This window comes from Cnephaeus nilssonii (assembly GCF_951640355.1).
Source record: "Cnephaeus nilssonii genome assembly, chromosome: 8".
Lineage (NCBI taxonomy): Eukaryota > Metazoa > Chordata > Mammalia > Chiroptera > Vespertilionidae > Cnephaeus > Cnephaeus nilssonii.
This window is the reverse complement of record NC_137079.1, coordinates 65,291,166-65,310,687: the sequence shown is the minus strand read 5'-3', so window position 1 is coordinate 65,310,687 and position 19,522 is coordinate 65,291,166. Positions and strand designations below refer to the sequence as shown.

The 19,522-nt window shown below is 34.0% G+C and overlaps 1 protein-coding gene across 2 annotated transcripts in view; it reads right to left on the bottom strand.

Moving 5' to 3' along the window:
• The window catches only part of KLHL1 (kelch like family member 1), a gene marked incomplete at both ends in the record, with an annotated part of 354,832 nt that overhangs the window by 176,277 nt on the left and 159,033 nt on the right, over positions 1-19,522 (bottom strand). For both annotated transcript variants that reach the window (XM_079778802.1, XM_079778803.1), the window contains one exon: positions 6,771-6,967. In XM_079778802.1, the coding sequence (XP_079634928.1) occupies positions 6,771-6,967 (197 nt within the window). The remainder of the gene's footprint in view (positions 1-6,770; positions 6,968-19,522) is intronic.

The following is a 19,522-nucleotide window of genomic DNA, read 5'->3' as shown; positions in this document are numbered from 1 at the left end:
GCTGACCTGATCACCCCTAACTGCCCCCTTTCCCCCCCCCCCCCCGGCAGCCTGGTCACCCCCAACTGCCCCCTCACCAGCCTGGTCACCCCTAACTGCCCCCCACGCCTTCCTATCGCCTCTTAGTGCCCCCCTGCCAGCCTGGTTGCCCCCAACTTCCCCCTCTGCCAGCCTGGTCACACCCAACTGCCCCCCTCCGCCAGCCTGGTTGCCCCACACAGCCTGCTGTTCAGTCATCCGTCCGGTTGTTTTGGTCATGACGCCCTGGCTTTTTATATATTAGGATTGCCATAGCATCAACTCAAGACACACAGACCCCCTAGGAAAAGTTAAATCTGCTGGGCAACAACAATAACAAACCCAGTATACTTTAATAATAAACTTTACGTGTGTTGTGATTTTATACAACTTTGTGTTTTAGAAATTGATCAGTAAAAGAAATAAAATTAAAATATGCAAATGAAAGAATCCTTAAAATGAATGGAATGCTTTTCAAATAGACCAATATTATTATCACCTTCATTGTCAACAAAAAAGCAGGACATATTTCTTAAAATAGAATGGTCTTAGTTTGGGTCATAAAAAACATTTTAGGTTTTTAGGTAACATATTTGAAGAGCATCTGAATAGATGTGTCTAAAATGAACCCTCAAAAAGCTTATAATTTTCATTGGATAATCTGTGAATATGCATAATTAGCCTTTGAAACTGTTATAAATGCATATTTAATTATAGTTATGTTATAGAACCTTACTAACAGCTCTCTATAGTCAAACTACAATTGCTATGAGTGGATAATTATTTGTTATAACATTACTACTTATTATACATTCCTATCAATTTTTCCAGTGTAATCTGCATATATTGTTTGTGTGTGACACTAAGCATAATAAAAAGTAAGTTTTTAAAGCTCCTTTACTTAAATAAACTTTCAGTCTTAGGGAGTACACTGGAATTTTACCAATGACTAAGTTAGAACACAAATAAAAACTGCTTGTACAAAGTTGTGAGTCTAATTTATGGACAAAGCAAGGAAAGAAAAATAAAAACAGGAATAAGAGAATGGTCCTCTCTAGCTAGGCTTCCACATGCTTCTTCCTGTTTGTGAACATTAAGCATGAATGGCAGTTGTCCTCCAAGCTACTCTTTGTACCCATCCTGACAACTTCATTTCTTATAAATTTATTAAAAAATTCTGAAAGTCAAATTTTGCTAATTTTCAACTTAGTACTTATATATTAACTGAAAGTTATTACTCAGAGCATATATATATATATATATATATATATATATATATACACACACACACACACACACACATATATGTATATATGACAACGAAAGGAGTAACCCAAAGTAATGTATGTAAAAAAGAAAAAGACAACATTTAAAACACATCTTAATACTAATGCATTATACCATAGTCATGAAGAAAAAAAAGAAAAATATGGATGATGTAAACTTTATTTTAATGACTTAGAAAAGCAAATAAATTTATTGTCCCAAAGCAAACTCTAATTTATGGTCAATATGAAGGGTTCTTGTTAAAGATAAAAAGCATGCTGCTAGCTAGAAACCATGAGGAATGTCAGCTATTTCAAAATCATGACCAAAAAACACATCAATCAAGCTTGTTCTTTTTCTGTGGCATTGCTCTAATGGCTGTGAAGGACACACGGATGATGCATGTGTAGGATTTTTTTTAGTGTAACAGACTTTGAAAAGGCAGCTACTCTTACAATCTCTCAGGAAGCTTTTATGCTCCAGTTCTGTGACTTCAACCTTTTAAGGCTACTGATAGAACATGGTGGCATCTAATTAGTCCTGTTGCCACTGCTTCTGCCTCCAGCGTAAACATTACGAAATGTTTTATGCCATGCTGGTAGCACTAGTCAGAAAGTGAGAGTAAAAAAACAGAGAAATTAAAAAGAACAACAACAACTAAGGAACAAAATATGGAGTTCTTTGGTATCATCTATGTTTTTGGTTTACGATATCAATTTCTCTAAAAATATTCGGATAACAGAAATCTGACTTGATATTATGGGTATATTTATTAGTGTATTAGATAGAGCATGGAATTTGAAGTAAAATCCACATTATACCATGCTCTGTCTGTTGTTCTTTTTTTTTTAAAATATATTTTATTGATTTTTTACAGAGAGGAAGAGAGAGGGATAGAGTGTTAGAAACATCGGTGAGAGAGAAACATCGATCAGCTGCCTCTTACACACCCCCCACCGGGGATGTGCCCGCAACCAAGGTACATGCCCCCAACTGGAATCGAACCTGGGACCCCTGAGTCTGCAGGCCGACGCTCTATCCACTGAGCCAAACCGGTTTCGGCTGTCTGTTGTTCTTGAGTAAATTATTTAACACCCCTAAATCTTATTTAATTATTTTAAATAATGGATATACACAAAACTTGTAAGAGTTTTGAAATGATTAAATTAAATAAGTATGTTTACTATGGAGAACCATACCTGATACATACTATACACTTGTGCAGGGCCAGTACCAGTAGAGGTAACCGTTATCATCAAACACAATGAAGAAGCTAGAGTTATCCCAGTCTCCCTGTAGAAGTTTAAAACAATGCTACCAAGGAGCTACCAGATTAATGGGGGAAGTAGACAACAACAACAACAACTATTATATATATATGTGCATAATTAAGACATGATGTAATTAGCACTGTGAAGTGTATAAAGCAGTATAAGGAAATAGAGAGTTTTGAAGATAGTGTCACTTTATATACAACTAGAGGCCCGGTGCATGAAATTCGTACACTGGGTGGGGTCCCCTCAGCCCAGTCTGCTGGCCTGGTCATAGGCAGCCATCTTGTGAGGGTTAATTTGCATATTACTTCTTTATTATATAGGATATTCAGAAAGATTTCTGTGGAAGTGACATTTGAGCAGAAATATGAATAATACAGAGGAAAAAGGATATAAATATTTGGTAAAAGTGTGTTTCTGGCAAAGAGAAGAAAAAAGCACAAAGGTCATCAGGTGATAGTATGCTTGATGTAGTAAAAAACAGTAAGAAGGTTAGTGTGGCTGGAACTGTGTGAACAGGAAAATAATGGTAGGAAATATGATTGGAATGAAAGAGGAAAACCATGTGTAATCTTGTTGACTGAATTCGGAAGTGTGAAGAATCACAATCCTGAAAAAGTAGTCAAAGAACTGTGCGATTTAATTAATACATTACAAGGTATTAAATGCATTGTTGGGCCAAAACCAATTTCATTGAAAAGCTTACTCGTTTTCACAGAAGAGTTTGCAGTATAATTATGAAGACCAGTCACAAAGACATAAAATAGATAACTAATTGTTTAAGGGAGCTTAGGATGACATAACATAATCCTAAGAAGAGGAATAATATGATAAAAAAAGAATGCCATGAAAAGATTCAAGGTATTTTTTAGGCATGGATTAATTTAATTTGGAAACTGAAGGGTCACTTAGAATTAGATACCAGAGATTCCAGACAAAAGAAATATCACAAGTGAAGTACAAGCGAAAGGGATCCACAGCACATATGTAAGAAGGGTAAAACCAATTCCTTTTTTTAGGAAATATGTCCATGCAGCAGTTTAGAAGCTAGATGGAGAGCCCCATGCATATCAAAATATGGAGTTTGAACTACTATTTTGGGGTATGTGTTGAAGACAACGTAGCTTAAGAAGACAAGCTACTCCACGTTCTATGTAAGGAAAACTGTAGAAAGAGATTTGGAGACCTACTCAGCTTTTGTATAGCCCTGTGGAAGTCAAGGTTAAGGACATTTCTATTAATAATCTCAACCTTCAGTTTAATGGGAATTCTTCTCAAAAATACTCCATAGAGGCACTGTATTCCATAAGAATCTATGGAAGGCTCCCATCAACTTTTTCATTCTACAGTAGTGAAGGAAGTCACTTTCAAGGACTCCATTAAAATTTATTTCAACTTTTCATCTGCCCACATATGTACCTGCAACTGTGTGTGGAGAATAATGGTGTCCTATTTAACTTTCCATTTCTTGTGTGAATGCCTCTTATTGGCAAATTCTAACCCAGAACCATAAGGAGAGAGGATTTCTGGGAAATGCAGTTCAAGGAGTCTCCTCTAAAGGCAGAGCTGACCTTGGAGGGAAGTGGCACTAGGTGATCAGTGTAAATAGACAACCCAGAAGAGAAAGAAAGATCAGAAAACTAAACTAGACTCTGAAATTTTCATCCTCATGCAAAGCAGATAAACTCTAATATTATTCTTTCATATATTCATTTTGAACAAATTACGCTATTAATAAAAAAACAAAATAATACTTAAATGCTAGTGTTTTAGATACAAGTTTGTTGTGTCAAATACATGAAGACAGTTATTTTCATTCCCTAATAGTATTCATCCACAGGCACCCATAGTTTTTCCAACTTTTCTTCATAAGAAATGATAAAATATTTACTATTCTTGACATTTTCATCTGTTTCTGCTTATCATTCTCCAATGTTTTTAAAAATGTGATGTACAGAATTAAACACAGGTCTCATAATGAAATCTGACTACTAGAGAAAAAGGGTGGCTATTTCCTTCAATTATTTTGTTGCTATCTTTATATTTATGCAGCCAAACTTTAAATGCTTTAAAATTAGTTTCACACTTCTGGCTAATATTGAGCTCACAATAAAAAATTTCCAGTATTTTTGCACATGAACCACTGCCAAGCTGGGTCACCTTCCCTAAATAGATTTTGGAATCATCCACAAAAAATCAATAGCTGAAGCCAAATAAATGAGTGAAATTTCTAAAGAAAAGTTAGCAAATAATATAAATAGGAAACACATACCAGTATAGACAGCAAGTTAATATCTAGACTTTAAAGACCAAGTTCATATCTAAAAAATCTTAGCAAGAAAATTAAAAATTTAAACAAATAAATCTTATTTTTTTGAAATAAACAAATAAATAATTATAGCAAATAAAAAAGTTAATTCAGTCCTGGAGGTAATAGGAAAATTGGGATGATTTGCTATAACATAGTTAACAAGAAAAAAAAATCATAGCATAATAGGTTTCCTCACAAAGCACAGACTGAATAGATTGCATGAGGACATATGCATGGGTAAATAAGGATCAGAAGCAAATATGTGGTGAGAAGTTATAATATGATATACAAGCATTCATGTCAGAATTTTATGGAACTGAGAGAAAACTGTCTAGAAAGACAACTGTTCAATACATTTTCTTCACTAAAATAGCAACCTATACACATCTAGAGAATACTAGAGCTTTTGCCTCTAAAATAATTTGAAATCATTTAAATTTCAATAGACATGAAATTTCATTTAAATTTAACTAAATTTAAATGAAATGAAAAATCATTTGAATTTTGACATGTTAGCTAGAGCTCTTCTAGTTTCTGTTTTAAATACATTTTACTGTAAGCCATACATTTTTAAGTGCCTAAAAAAGATTGCTACTATTGTATGACAAATTGCAGAACAGTCTAAGCAGCTGCAAGAAAAACATTTTTATTACTAAATTAATTTCAAACTGGACCAGAAGGGACCATTATCCCTCTGGATATGGAGCCATATTATTCTTTGGCTTAGCTAAACCAGGAGATCCTAATTATAATAAAATGTGCATAATTAAATGACTACAGTTGGACTTTGATATTTCAGTTGATGAAATATTTGTTTACATTGATTTCATATGGTTCATGTAATTTCAATAGTAGTACAGTATCCAGTCATGAAAAATTTTGAAAGAAGAATTTGATGATAGAATTATAAAGCATGTATCTTTCCTTGTATTTCTACATTTTCACGTGATTTACTAATCTGCTTAAAGAATTAAAGAAGGAAATTAACATAATATTGAAATTTTATCTAAGAAAAATAATTGGAAGACTTTTAAATGACTAAATGTTATTAGTGGTTTGAAAAAGTGTTTAATGTCAAAATAAGAGCTTTTTAATAAATAGCAATAATAAAGCTTAATGAGTTTTATCTTATATGAATTATTCTCCTGACTTGGAAAGGGAAAGTTCTATACTTTAAAATTGGTTGTTCCAGTAATAATAATCAAATCATTAATAAAGTTAATATTAACAATAGCAAAAATGGCTAGCATTTTTTATAGGGCTTGCTATATGCCAGAGACTGTATTAAGTGTTTTTAAAATGATTATTTCTAGGGTATGAAAAATGATGAGGATAAAACTGTTGTAATTCTCTTCTAGAATAAAGATAATGTAAAAAAAAAAAAAATCACACCTTAAAGTGTACAACTCAAATGATTTTTAGTATCTCTATAAATACCCATCTCCAAATATCATCACAGTGGAGGTAGAAATTGAACATAAATTTTTGCTTGATACATCTCAGTCCATAGTGGAGAGGTTGTAAGAAAAATGCAAAAGAAAAATTTTAATGGCATAAACTGCTAGCCCTTCAATAAACAATTAAATAAATGGGAAAAAAGGGTAGGTGTGAAAGCTGGTGTATAAAGATAGATATTCCAGGAACAGTTAAAAAAAATCATTTAAACAACTTATAAAATCTAAAATAGACAATATTTATATCTGTATTGCCTATAAAATATTAATAAAGCCATTATAAAGTCCATTATGTAATGTTTTGCATTGTATTCCATAATAAAAAAGGTGCCAATCATTCAAAATTTATGTTAAAATTTAAAAAGTAGTTCAATGCAATGTCGGTAATTATTTTAGCCTTTGATACTACAGCTATGTCTCTATCATTAAAATATTAAATTTTCTTACCATTGTGTAGCTGTGAGCCACCTTCATTAACTCAATGCACCCTTGAGCATCTGCAAATGCTCGGATTCCTAAGCAGTTGGATGGATGCAAAAGCTTCATGAGGAAATGGCAGCACACTTCTACTACCTGGGGCAGCTGAAGAAGGCAGGCTGCAGCGAGGAGGTTTTCAATGGTGTCTTCCTTTAATTCCAAGCAACCTGCACGTTAAGGGCAGAGGGTTATGAAACTCTGCTTACAACATAACATAACATGTACGATTGTGTTTCTCAAAACTTTAGGCCAATCTGCTAGATATAATTTGAACCTAGATTTATAGTCAAGATAAACATAAGTCCATAAAGTCCAGCATCTTGCTTTTTTAATTAAAGTTAACTTACAATATTATATGCATAATGAAGTGATCACCACAATAAGTATAGTAACCATCTGTCACCATACAAAGTTACAATGGTATTCCTTATGTTGTACATTAAATCCCAGTGATTTATTTTATAACTTAAAGTTTGTACTTTTTATTCCCCTTCACATTTTTCACCCATCCCACTGCCCTTCCACTCTGCAACCATCAGTTTGACCTTTATATCTATGAATTTTGTTTATGTTTTATATTTTTTGTTCATTTGTTTTATTTTTAGATTCCATATATAAGTGAAATAATACTGTGCTTGTCCTTCTCTTATTTCACTTAGCATAATACCCTCTAGGTCCATCTATGTTGTCTCAGATTTCAAGATTTCAGTTTTTATGGCTGAGTAATATTTCATATCATATATGAACCACATCATCTTTATTCATTAACCTGCTGATGAAAATCTAGGTTGCTTCAATATCTTGGTGATGGTAAATAAGGCTGCAGTGAACATAAGGGTGCATATATCTTTAAAAATTAGTGTTTTTATTTTCTTCAAGTAAATATCCAGAAGTGGAATTGTTGAGTTTTATGATATCTCTAGTTTTAACTTTTTGAGAAACTCCCATATTTTTTTCCATCGTGACTGCAAAATTTACAATCCCACCAACATGCACAAAATTTCCTTTTTCTCAACATCCTTGAAAACATTTGTTATTTGTTGTCATTTTGCTAATAGTCAATCTGATAGGTATGGTGATATTGCATTGAGGTGTTAGTTTGCATGTCTGTGATAATTAGTGATGCTGAACCTCGTTTCATGTGGCTGTAGGTCATCTGAACGTCTTCTTTGGAAAAATATCTGTTCAGTTCCTCTGCCCATTCTTCATGTAATGTTCAAAATCATCTAGTACATACAAATGAAGTTTCAACTAAATTATATGTATCCACTTCAGCAGAAATTATGTTTCTTCCTTTAAACGGATGCTCAAATGTTAATAAAAATAACTAGAGTTTACTAATACCTATGAATAATATCTGAGGGCTTTAATTCAAACTTTATTCACAAGATCAACAAGAGAGGATATTATAATTTGAGAAAATGTGTTACATATTAACTTCTTTCTTAGAATTTATAATATACAGAACATATTACAGTCATGGCAACTTCACATATGCTATTATCATGGTCATAATATTGTTAAAATAGTTTTATATGTGTAAAACTAATATTAAAATGGCATGTGGGTGTGTGTATGTGGTGTGTGTGTGTGTGTGTGTGTGTGTGTGCGCGCGCATGTTTGTATTTTTATCTTCCCAGTTCAACACTTGAAAAGTGATTCAGAGATATTATATCAGTGTGATAAGCTATAGGATACTTAAAATATTTGTTTGTAGAGATAACAACTTTTTAGTCCAGATTTAAATATGGGGTCTATTCCTGTATTTCATAACAATTTTGATAACACCCTCTGTCTCATCTTTCAGCATCTATCCATTCTTTCCTATTAAAAAAAAGAAAAAAGAAAAACTTTTGACTTCTCACAGTTTAACTATAGACTAATTTTTAAAAGTTACTTATTGGTAATTTTTGATGTAAATTTTAAAGAAATAAGTAATGTTTCAAACAATTTAAAATGTTCTATTTTTTTCAACCAGGAATATATCCAATGAAATGATCCATTTGTAAAAGCCAAAAGGCACAAATGGAATATTAGCCAGTGTTGAGCTTGAATGAACACAATTTGAACTACCTCATGCATGATGTATTTCTTTATAGTTATAACCTGGCCATTTTTCTTATGGACTTAGATGGTAAAAGGCAAAAATCTGCCAAATTTTTGACTTAAAAGAGAACCAAAAAAGTACATGACTACTGTTAATGAAAAAATAAAGTAATTTTATACTTTCGCTCAAAGTTAACTTTCAAGGCATAAAGTTTTCAAATGGTTTTAGCTGTACTGAGAAGGGAAATCTAAATGTTTTCAAGTTAGGTACCATAGAAAATTGGCTAAAAATAGCTTATACTTGGGTAAAAATATGGGTACCTAAGGATCCTATGAATACAATATCATAAAACCCTGAGAACTTTTCTCAAATAATAAGGAAATATTTATCTCTCTTGACAAATCCAGAGGAAGGCTGTCTCCAGAAATGATTAATTGAAAAGCTCATCACATCAGGAAATAGACATGTCAAGTGACTTGCTGTTTCCCTCATAGTTGTCATAGTGTCAAGTTTCAGATTCAGTCAGCAAGACACTCATCACAAGAGAAACTATTCCTTCATATATATATACACTAGAGGCCCATTGCACGAAGATTCGTGCAAGAATAGGCCTTCCTTCCCCTGGCTTCGCTCCTGGCGGCCCGGGAGCCTGCAAGTCCTCGCTCCCAGCCAGAGCACTGCTCCTGTAGCTCCCTCTGCCCCCCGCCCTCCCCTTCACTGCAGGCGTCCCTCCCTCCCTGCCCACTGATCCATGCCTGTGTATGCAAATTAATTTTTGTTGGGTTAATTTGCATACTCACTCCTGATTGGCTGATGGGTGTCATGGAGGTATGGTCAATTTTCATCTTTTTCTTTTATTATTGTAGATCTTTTGCATCAGTAAATAAGTTTTTACTAAAAATTTCCCCAAATTATTTTTTGTATGGTTCCTTGGGAAAAATTTAATCATGCTGAACTCAATAATTAGCAATGGGCTAAAACCTCACTGATTGATTTTGAGCCTATTTAAATTAGAATTATAAAATTAAAGTAAACCTCCCTTGAATCAACTGGGGGAATAAAAAGGAAATGATTTTTGAATAGTTATCATCAATGTGTGCTACTTTTATCTATAGTCTCACTTTATGTAAATACTAGAGCAGTTGAGCTTTTAAAACATGTAGCAGTAGACTTAAACTCTGATTTTCTACATAAGAATATAGTTAAACTTACACTGCATTGGAATGAAAACATGTAAAATAGAATGGGGAGAAAAAACTAACATTGTAGAAGATTACAAATCTATGCTGTTTTATTTTTTAATAGACAAGTGGTATCATATTAACAATCTGATATATTACCATATTTCATTTATAAATTCAGTTACATTGAAAAAAGAATGCATTTTATTAGATAGGTACAAAAACTGCCAATGAAATCCATAAAGTAAATATTATATTTCTTCTATCATCTATCTATCTTTCTTTAATGGAAATATAAATAAATAATATAATTGACACACTAGAAATTAAAACTAAATTAATATGTTAGTAATTCATAGGGGAAATAAATGTTTTTTTCTTAGAATAAGAAAAATAAGTTTTACATTTATAGAAAACTTGCAATATTGTACAGAAATTTCTCATACAGTACAGTTGTTTTTCCCAGTTATTAACATTTTACATTAAAAGGGTACACATGTTAAAATAATGAACCAATATTGTTAAACTTTTTTTAAAAATATATTTTATTGATTTTTACAGAGAGGAAGGGAGAGGGATAGAGAGTTAGAAACATCGATGAGAGAGAAACTTCGATAAGCTGCCTCTTGCACACCTCCTACTGGCGATGTGCCCGCAACCAAGGTACATGCCCTTGACCGGAATCGAACCTGGAACACTTGAGTCCACAAGCCGACGCTCTATCCGCTGAGCCAAACCGGTCAGGGCTGTTAAACTTTTATTAACTAAAATTCATACTTTTACTCACATTTTCTTTGAGTTTTTTGTTTTTTGTTTTACCTAACATCCTTTTTCTGTTTCAGGATCCCAGAGAGGATACCGCATTTCATTTAGTCACTACGTCTCTTTGGGCTCCTCCTGGTTTTCACAGTTTCTCATATTTTCCTGGCATTTTTAAATATATATATATATATATATATATGAGAAGGGAGAGGGAGTGAGAGAGGGAAATGTCAGTGAAGATAGTCATTGATTGGCTGTCTTCTGCACTCTTCCTACAGGGGATGGAGCCTGCTACCCTGGTTTTTGCCCTGATTGGGAATCCATTCGTGACCTCCTGGTTCATAGGTTGATATAACCACTGAGACACATTGGCCAGGCAGATTTTCCTTGTTTTTGATGACTGACAATTTTAAAGAGTATTGGCTAAGTATTTTGTAAAATGTCCCTCAATTGGGATTTGTCTAAATATGGATACACTAAGATTATGATCTTTGGGCTCATCACATTATATCTAGTGTACATACTATCAACATGACATCACTGTTGTTGTTAATTTTGATTAGTTGGTAGAAGTAGTATTTATCAGGTTTCTTCACTTTAAAATTACTATCTATATCTATATCTAGTATATCTATATCTAGTATATCTATATCTAGTATATCTATATCTATATCTAGTATATCTATATCTATATCTATATCTATATCTATATCTATATCTATATCTATATCTATATCTATATCTATATCTATATCTATATCTATATCTATATCTATCTATATATTTTATTGATTCCAGAGAAGAGAAAGGGAGAGAGAGATAGAAACATCAATGATGAGAGAGAATCATTGATTGCCTGCCTCCTTCACGTCCCCTACTGGGGATCGAGCCTGCAACCCAGGCATGTGCCCTTGACTGGAATGGAACCTGGGACCCTTCAGTCCTCAGGCCAATGCTCTGTCCATTGAGCCAAAGCAGCTAGGGCTAACATTACTTTTTTACTTCCCTTGTCCAAGCTGTGTTTCTGGAAGTCCTGATGCACAGCTACACTTAAGGAGTGGGAAGTTATGCTCTGTTTCCTTGAGGGCAGATTAATTGCATTAGTGATTTGGAATTCTACATGGCAGATTTGTATATTCTTTGTCATTTATTTACTTGCTCAATAATTATTTATATTAGCAAATTCATAGGATTTTTTGAGTGTTTCAAAAAAGGCAACAGATTTAAGGTAATTTCATTTACATCATTTTATTATTTTTAGAAGGGTTACCTGTCTTTTTGGTAGTTACCAAAAGAAATTGATTTACATTGCAATTTAGACTTTGCTATCATCAAATTACTCCTTATTCTAATATATGCCATATTACTGGGACCCTGCATATTTTCTCTCTCTCTCTCTCTCTCTCTCTCTCTCTCTCTCTCTCTTTCTCCTGAAAGAAAATTCTGGTTGTCCTCTAAAAATTATAACACAACTGTTTTAGCAAACAAAATGTCAAGCTATACCTGGGGAATTTGATAGTCTTAGAATTTATTAATCATTAAACAATGTCATACATGCCTTGCAAATACAAGAAAAGCACAGTTTATGTTTTTTGAGTGCTAAGTATATTTCAGACTTTAAGGGCTCACTGTTAGAAATGTCAGAAAAATATCTACAGGAGAACCAGTGAAAAATGAAGTGCAACATCAAGGGCCATCATTTTTTTCCATTTTCACCTGCCCACCCCTTCTTTAGTAGACCCACTGGATGTCAGGTCAGAACCAAAAATGTCAGTAGTTCTCATTTTCAGTACTTAAATTGTTTTAAATCTACTATTTTTATAAAGCTATTAGAGGCCTGTTGCAGGAAAATTCCTGCAAGAATAGGGCTTCCTGGGGCCGTCTCTGCAGCACCACTTGCTTCCCTCCCTTCTCCACCGCCCCGCTTGCTTCTCTGCAGCTTTGCTCCCTTCTGCAGCGCTTGGCTTCCTTCTACTCTGTCTTCAGTCTTCGCTCTGTGCCTGGATAGGCAAATTAACTGCCATATTGGTTGGGTTGATTTGCATACTCACTCCTGATTGGCTGGTGGGCGTGGCTTATGTGTGTAGCAGAGGTACAGTCAATTTGCACGTTTCTCTGTTTCTCTTTTATTAGATAGGATCATTTGGAAAGAACAAGGAAGTGTTTCCTGAGTAAAAACCTTGACTTATTCTGAACATTCCCTTGACACACATTTATACACAGGAGCTTAAATTTCTTGACTGTAATTATAGTGTATATTCCATATTTTCAGTATATTATAATTTATAACTCTGTTCCTAACCAACTGTATAAATTTAATCACTCCCAGTACTTGCTATGGAGATTAAAACAGCCTGTCACTGTTTTAGGATATTTTTTCTGTGAGGAAAATAAAATAAAATAAATAAATAAATACAATCAACTCATACTTTTATACAAGTTTTCCAAGCTTCCACTGTAAAAAACATAATTTGGCAAACTGTATATCATAAATACCACATATATATTCATTTTCCCATTACAGAATTAAGTATTTTATAATAGGTACCTTTACATAGTACAATTACTCTTAGCATTGATAATACCATTTCCTTTTAATTAAATGCACCCTGAGCCCAATTGAGTTTGATTCATAGATTTATTATTCTGTTCTTTAATGAAATTATTAGTAATCTGTTTGTCTGGACATCATTTGAATTGAAATCAGACAAAAATACTTCTGAAATGTGTTATGATATCCACTTTTGACATATTAGTGAAGATGTGTGAAGTACATCATATGGTGTCTTACAAATATTCAAATATTTAGAAACATTTTCTCAGATGTTGGAAAATATTGTTTCTCAGATTTTAGTATAAAAAACCTGTGTTTTTGTTAAGCAAAGTATTTATTTTTATTTTATCAAAGTGATCATGCTTCTTCCTTTGCTCTGATGACTGAGAAGCTAAAACAAATTGGTATGTCATTTCTATGAATACAAACAGAATCTTTAGACCTCTATTTATGGTGCAAATCGTATCATGGATATGTGGACGTGAATTGGAATGCCCTTTTTATGTCTTTTTTATTTGGATTTCAAAGCCTCATACAACTTGCATGATCAGAAACAAAATTATGAACAAAGTCATAATCTTGTGACTTTTGTAAATGACTTTACATATTTTCTCCCTTTGTGCTTTACTTCAATCAGGAAAATAGAGAAATTGAAGGGGATAAGTCTCAGGGAATATAACTTCTCACTGGACAGATTTTATTGCAACAGTATGGAGGAGCGTGTTCACATAGACCTGGTTTGAATTGACGTTATCTACAAAGTTGCTTCATCTTGGGGTGCTTAAGTATTTTATACATTACCTTGGGTTGTTTTAATGTGGAAAAAAGGTCAGCAATTTTGATATCTTATTCTGCTCAGGTTGGGAGTTCTACCATCATACCTGTGCACATGGCTGTCCTACCTACTTCCTTTGTACTCCAGGACTTCGAAGTTGCCAGATTGTTTGGTTTTAGGGTTTGTTTGTTTGTTTGTTTGTTTGTTTTGGAGGGAGGTAACAGGTATTTTTGGGGGAGCACTATTTTGGCTCTCAAATCTACTTGATAGGTTATCTTTTCACTTTTCTGCTATCATTATTAGTCATTTTCAGAGATGATCACTTTCATTGACTACAAGCATTCAATTTTTTTTTCTTGAAATCTGCACATCTAACAATTCATATTCTTAATATTTCTTAACCCCAATGAACCAGAAGTGCAATAATTACAAAGTGCTATTGAGAAATTATACATTTGATTCTCCTATATGTATGAAATCCTTTCCCAAAACACTACCCTAGCACATCCAGTTATATCATATTACTAACACCTTATTTTCCCTCATTTATATATTTTATTCTAAAGCCATTTTGTAAAATGCACAATTAAATTGAATAAATATTTAAAAAATGAGGTTTGTACTTGAGGCCCTAAAAAAGTTTTCCTTAATTTGATTAATGAAATAATTGTTTGTCAAAAAAAATCAAAATTATCCTATTATGTAATTTTTGGATTAGTTAAATTTATGCACTACTCAAAAATGCTTACTAAACATAAAGTATATTAGCTCAGGAAAACATGAAAATAATGACCCACATTTCTAAGTATTGTTTGTATTTTGCTGACATGGCTATATCAGAAATGCAAATGTTATATATTAAACAAATGTAAACTTATTTTTATAATTCTTCTTGCATGGTTGACTTCTACTATTCTTTATTAAATTTTATTGTTTTGCATTATCCTTTCCACTCACTATTCATAAACATTTCTCCAGAGAAGAAGAAAAGATGGGGTGGGAAACAGACTTGTGTGAATAACATTTGGCTGGAATATTTTGTCTGGTTAAGGAATGTGAGAGGAGTACAATGGTAGCTACAATGTGCTCAAGAAGAAAGTTCAAGCACACAGTCTAAAAGGAGTCAGGGATCCAGGTATTCCTTTATGTTATCATGAACATGCAATTCATGTTTAGCTGAAAACTGTTTTCCTTGTTGGGTAGCCCTTACCATCCTTTATCTGAGAGAGACAAAGCATTTAAAATTAAGTGCTGATGGTTCTCATTATAAATTTTCTTTCTCAAATCAGGCAAAGTAGTAATTTATGGAATTTTTTAAGATCATTTTAAAAATATTTTAAATTGATTTTTAGAGAGAAAGAGAGAGGGAGAGAGAAAAACATTTATGTACATCAATGAGCTGCCTCCTGGAGGCATGCTCCCTACTAGGGATTGAGCCAGCAACCCCAGGCATGTGCCCTGACTAGAATCCAACCATACCTTTTCAGTACATGGGATGATGCTCTACCAACTGAGCCACACTGACTAGGGTTGGACGTCTTAAGCGTATAGTCACAAGTGTTGTTTTGTTTGCTTGTTTTTGTCTGTTTTCTTATTTATAGTCGTTTTTCTCATATGCGATCTGCAAATAGCATCAGCTGTATTAAATTTTTAAAGGAAAGTATTGAGAACTATTTAGTATTTTAAAGGTATGTATTGTTTAGAAACCTAAAGTTGGTGTTTGAGTTTTCCCAAGTGCCAGATAAAGCCAAATATTGTGAGTCATAACTGAGATGTTTGTGAAACATATTAAAAATGTTAAATATTAAACATGCATAGTATTTTATGTGTTTTTATTTAGATAAAATTATAAAACAAAATTATACTTAAAATTGCACTTATGATTTATGGACATTCAAGGTTGAGGGTTATTTCAAATACTGCTATGGTCGATTACAAATAATTCTGCATTTGAGTAGCATCTATATGCTTTCCTCGGGTTATTCATGATTTGTATAAAATAAAATTAATTTTAAGAAAAATTTATATTTGATGGCAGTTGGTACTATATTAATGGAAAGTCACAGTTTTCACTTAACGTGTCAATAACATAAATACAGATAAGCATTTTAATAAAACAGAAGTTTGAGTAACTTTAGAGCTAGTTAAAAGGACTGCAATGTCATTGAGGAAACTGGGTCATGGTTTCATATTTGTGAAATTTTGTTGATCTTTATGTTAAAGGTGTTTTCATTTCTGTATAAGACAATAAGATTTGATTAACTGCCCATTTCAAAATGTGGCTGGGTGGATCAAATAAGTTATGCTAAAATACTGAATGCAATATATGATAAAATCACACCTGAAATATATAAAGTAGCAAAATTACAACAAGGTGATTTTAAAAAATATACTCCTAAAAATGTACACTTAACCATTCATATGAATTACAAGTCATATTGTAATACTGAAGCATATAATAAATTTGATTAAGTATTAATAAATATTTTATGAACAATGTGTTATTCCCTTCCCAGTTCTCAGTCTTCATCTCTATTTTTAAATAACAAATTGTGGAGAGACAGCATTGACAGGGGCTGGGTTCCCTCCCGGAGCTGCGGGCTCACCCGGCGCCTCGCCATCTTGCAAGGAAAGGAGGATTTTATTGGAAACCTGACTTTCCGCGACAACTGCAAACACTGAACAGCTGCGAGCACCAGAACACCGGTCCCCTATCGACGCAAACATTCGGATTCAAAGGAACCCTTCACTGAACCACGGAAAGGTCAGATTTCGCCTGAAATAAGGTGTGGTTTCTAATCCCCGCGGTGGGAGGGAAGCGCGCGAGCCGTGGGACCGGCGGGAACCGGGAGGTCTGTGCCTAGAAAAACCAGCGGCAGTTGGAGCTGCCGTGATCCGTGAATGTGGAAGGGGGTCCACTGAGCTGCTAACTGAAGTGACCTCTTAAAATCAACTCATTTTAATCTGACGAGGAGGATCAGACTAAGAATTTTCAAAGGAGTGCGGGCTCCTTAATCTGGCGCACAGACCCACTGTCCGCACACTTGGGCTCTTTCCAACTCTGCTTACTAAGCCCAATGCATAGGAAAGCCCAGGTGGAAAAACCCTGAAAGACTGCAGGGGAAGTTGTTTTTTCGGAACCTGGGAACAGAGCTGGGTGTGACCATCGGAGAGGCAGCTGTGAGGCGCACACCTCCACAAACCGGTAGTGAGTGCCATAGAGGGGAAAAAAAAAAAAAAAAGCTAGAGAGGCCCAGAAGTCAATTCAGAAACACTGCCACCCAGGGGCTGAAACGCTAATTGTCTCTGGTGTAATCAAAAATAAATACGAGAAATTAAGACACGGCCGGCTTAAAAAGCAGGATTGGCTTACAACACGGAGGAGCAGAGGAATGAAGCTGAACTGAAATACCGCCCAGACTGGGAAACAGGCATACCAAACAGAATAAAAGAGGAAGTGAATGACAGCCGCTACTGCACATTTTAGTCTTCCTATTTTTTAATTTTTAATTCTTTTTTCAATTTTTTTTTCAATTTTTTTATTCTAATTTTTTTATTTTCATTTTTGCATCTTTTACTTAAGAAAAAAAATTTTTCTTTTTCCTCGATTATCACCTTTTTAATTATTACATTTTTATTTTCAATCAGCATTATTATTGCTATTATTTTACTTTTTTTTGTTTTAAATGTCATTAGATTTTCTCTTTCTTTTATTTTGGGATTAGTGTCCTACATTCTATTTGCATCTTTCCCTTACCCTATCTCAACGCTAACATTTTGCCATCACTCTCCTCCTAACCTTTCCCCTAAAAAAAAAAAAAAATTATTTTTCTCTCTGGCCTTTTGTTGTTGTTTGCTTGAATGTTGATTAGATTGAATTTTTATGCTTTTTTTATGAGATTGTTTTGATTATACTTTTTGTTTGTTTGGTTGGTTCTATTGTTTGCTTTGTTTTTGTTTTTTTTTTATTACTTTTGTTTTCCCTTGCCTCACTTGATATTAGTTGCTGTTGCAGTTTGTATTAATCTCCAGGCTCATGTTGCTGGAATTTGCTGGGATTAGTGGTTGTTCTAGCGGAGTCTACTCCCCATATATATAGTTTGTTCCCCTTTTCTCTCTTAGTATTGTTCTTGCCTCTCTTACTCATTTTTCTTTTCTTTTTTCTTTCTGCTCTTCTCCCAAGTTCAGATTCACACTCTTTTTTTTTTTTTTTGTTCTTTCTTTTTACTCTCCCTCTTCCACTCCTATTCCCTAATTTGTCTTTCTCCGGTGGTTACCTTTATTGGAGGTTATTAATATCGTGAATACAATTCTGTTTAGTGCCTTGTGTGTTGTGCCTGGTTGTGTTGTATTTTGTACCTTTAAATCAATGCCGGAGAGAGAGAACTATATAACCAGACATCCGGAGAAGAGAGACCATGGGGAAACAAAGAATTAGCCCCCCCAGGAAAGAGAAGCAGGCATCACCAGAAAAGGAAGTAAACGAACTAGAGGCAAACAACCTATCAGAGAAAGAATTCAGAGAAATGGTCATAAGGTGGCTGAAAAGGATGGAAGACAAATTCGACAATATGAGTAAGAACCAAGAGGAAATGAAGAAGAACCAAGAAGAAATGAAAAATGACATCGCTGCTGTAAAGAACTCAATAGAAAGCATCAAGAGTAGACTAGAAGAAGCAGAGGACCGCATAAGTGAGCTAGAAGACAAGATGGAAAAAAATACCCAATTACAACAGCTTCTAGAAACAAAAATTAGAAAGCATGAGGAGAGCCTAAGGGAACTTCGGGACAACACAAAACAAAACAACATAAGGATAATAGGGGTACCAGAAGGAAAGGAAACGGAGCAAGGAATAGAAAACCTGTTAGAAGAAATAATAACAGAAAACTTCCCTGATATAGGGAAGAAAAAACCCACACAAATCCAAGAAGCTCACAGAGTTCCAAGCAAAATGAACCCCAAAAGACCGACGCCAAGGCACATTATAATTAAGTTGGCAAACACCAACGACAAAGTAAGAATCTTAAAAGCGGCCAGAGAGAGACAGACAGTTACATACAAAGGAACCCCCATCAGACTAGCAACTGATTTCTCAACAGAAACTCATCAAGCCAGAAGGGAATGGAATGAAATATACAAAGTCATGCAAAGGAAGGGTCTCAATCCAAGAATACTGTACCCAGCAAGGCTATCAATCAAAATTGAAGGTGAAATCAGGAGCTTCACAGACAAAAAAGGGCTAAGGGAGTTTATCACCACCAAACCAGCAATGAAAGAAATGCTAAAGGGTCTGCTGTAAAAAAAAAAAAAAAAAGAAAGAAAGAAATAGGAAGCAAAGAAGGAACACAGGGGTATAGAATAAAAATGGTGACAAATAAGTGCCTATCAATAATAACTTTAAA